Source organism: Sinocyclocheilus grahami, unplaced genomic scaffold (genome assembly GCF_001515645.1).
Source record: "Sinocyclocheilus grahami isolate Dianchi unplaced genomic scaffold, SAMN03320097.WGS_v1.1 scaffold1089.1, whole genome shotgun sequence".
Lineage (NCBI taxonomy): Eukaryota > Metazoa > Chordata > Actinopteri > Cypriniformes > Cyprinidae > Sinocyclocheilus > Sinocyclocheilus grahami.
Window position 1 is genome coordinate 37752 of NW_015506268.1, and position 1409 is coordinate 39160.

General features: G+C 43.6%; 1 protein-coding gene across 1 annotated transcript; it reads left to right on the top strand.

Annotated features, from left to right (window-relative positions):
- Positions 1-7: 7 nt before the first annotated feature.
- Positions 8-1289, top strand: LOC107566645 (uncharacterized; the record flags this gene model as incomplete). Its single annotated transcript, XM_016252150.1, has 4 exons — positions 8-496; positions 594-698; positions 868-1001; positions 1094-1289. Coding segments are annotated over 4 exons (924 nt in total), but the record flags the coding sequence as incomplete, so codon positions are not given.
- Between the last annotated feature and the right edge of the window lie 120 nt (positions 1290-1409).

A 1409-nucleotide genomic window follows, 5' to 3' on the forward strand; every position in this document is an offset into this window, starting at 1 on the left:
GTACTGTTTACGGTGCTACAAGCCACAGGAGAACCTCCCTGTTCATCTGGCTAGGGTTTGTATGAAATCTTGCATGCCAGAGGAAAGATCTGATGAGCTGCAGAAGGCCAAGACATCCAACAGGGAGTGGATCCGCAATAACAGGACCTGGGATTATCACCAGCTTTGTGAGATTCTGCCTGACAGGCACTCTCGGGTCAGCATGGTGAAGGAGCTTCTCCGGCGAGGTTTCTTCATCAAGAACCAGCCTGATGACTCTGAACTGGTCTTAGACCCTGTAGGTGCCACCACAACCACCACCACTGTGATCGCTCCCAGCACTAAAGATTTCCAAAAGATTTTGAAGGCTGCAAAAGCAGACTTCCTCCAGATCTATGGGAACCTGCTGAAGGGCAGTGAGGTCACGAATTCTGAAAAGACGATGTACCGTTACTACTGTGAGGCAATCTTAATCTTCCGTCACCATCAGTGCCCAAGAGCTGTGGAAGGCTTGATGGTAAGTTTATCTATTTTTAGCAAGTTGGCCCTCATGATATGCTGTAATAGTTTGAGACAAATGCATTAGTAAATTAAAAATCTTCAATGTTTTCCAGGATGCAGAGTGGGTGGCCAGGATACAGCATGGTGGCAGGGTTGTGACTGGCGTCAGCAGCCGCAAAACATCAGCAACATTTGCCTTGACCAATAGAGAGGAAGCTGTAAGGCTTTGCCAATCTTATTAGACTGAATCTCTGACTACAGTATGATACAATAAATGTGCTGTTTTAAAGTAATGCATAAAGATATTTTTCCAGTATTAGAAAAAAAAATTATAATAAAAACATCTTAAACTTTCACAGTTTATAGCAGTCTGTCCTATTTCCACAGTGGTTTCAGATGTACTTTCAAAAGATTAGGCCTGAAAACATTCGGCCTGAAAAAGTCTGCAACAACTTTTTTGTTTCATCCACTGGCGATGCTGTTCACAATGTGTCACAAGACATGAATCGCCTACTTGAAATGTATGTGCCCACATAGATCGATATAGATTTCCTATATCTTATCAGTCACAGTGGTTTTCATAAATAACAATTAATTTCATTTCTCAATGCAGGTATAAGCTACCCATGTTAAAGAGTCAAGATGTGCGGAAGGCCATTGAGGCTGCTGCAAAAACGCTCCCAGCGCACCATCAGGACGCCATAAATGATTATCTGGCACATAGAGCTGGTGTGGTCCAAACACATAGAATGCGACAGCCTCAGTTTGTTGTGAACACAGCTGTGCTGCTGGACTCCTTGGCGGGGTAAGTCATTTCATCCAGTAGGGTCACACCGCACCACAAATGACTTGTACACATGATTATGTTGTTCTAATATGTTGTTGTCCCTTGCTGGATCCTCTTCAGTTTGCCTACAGAGCAAACAGGT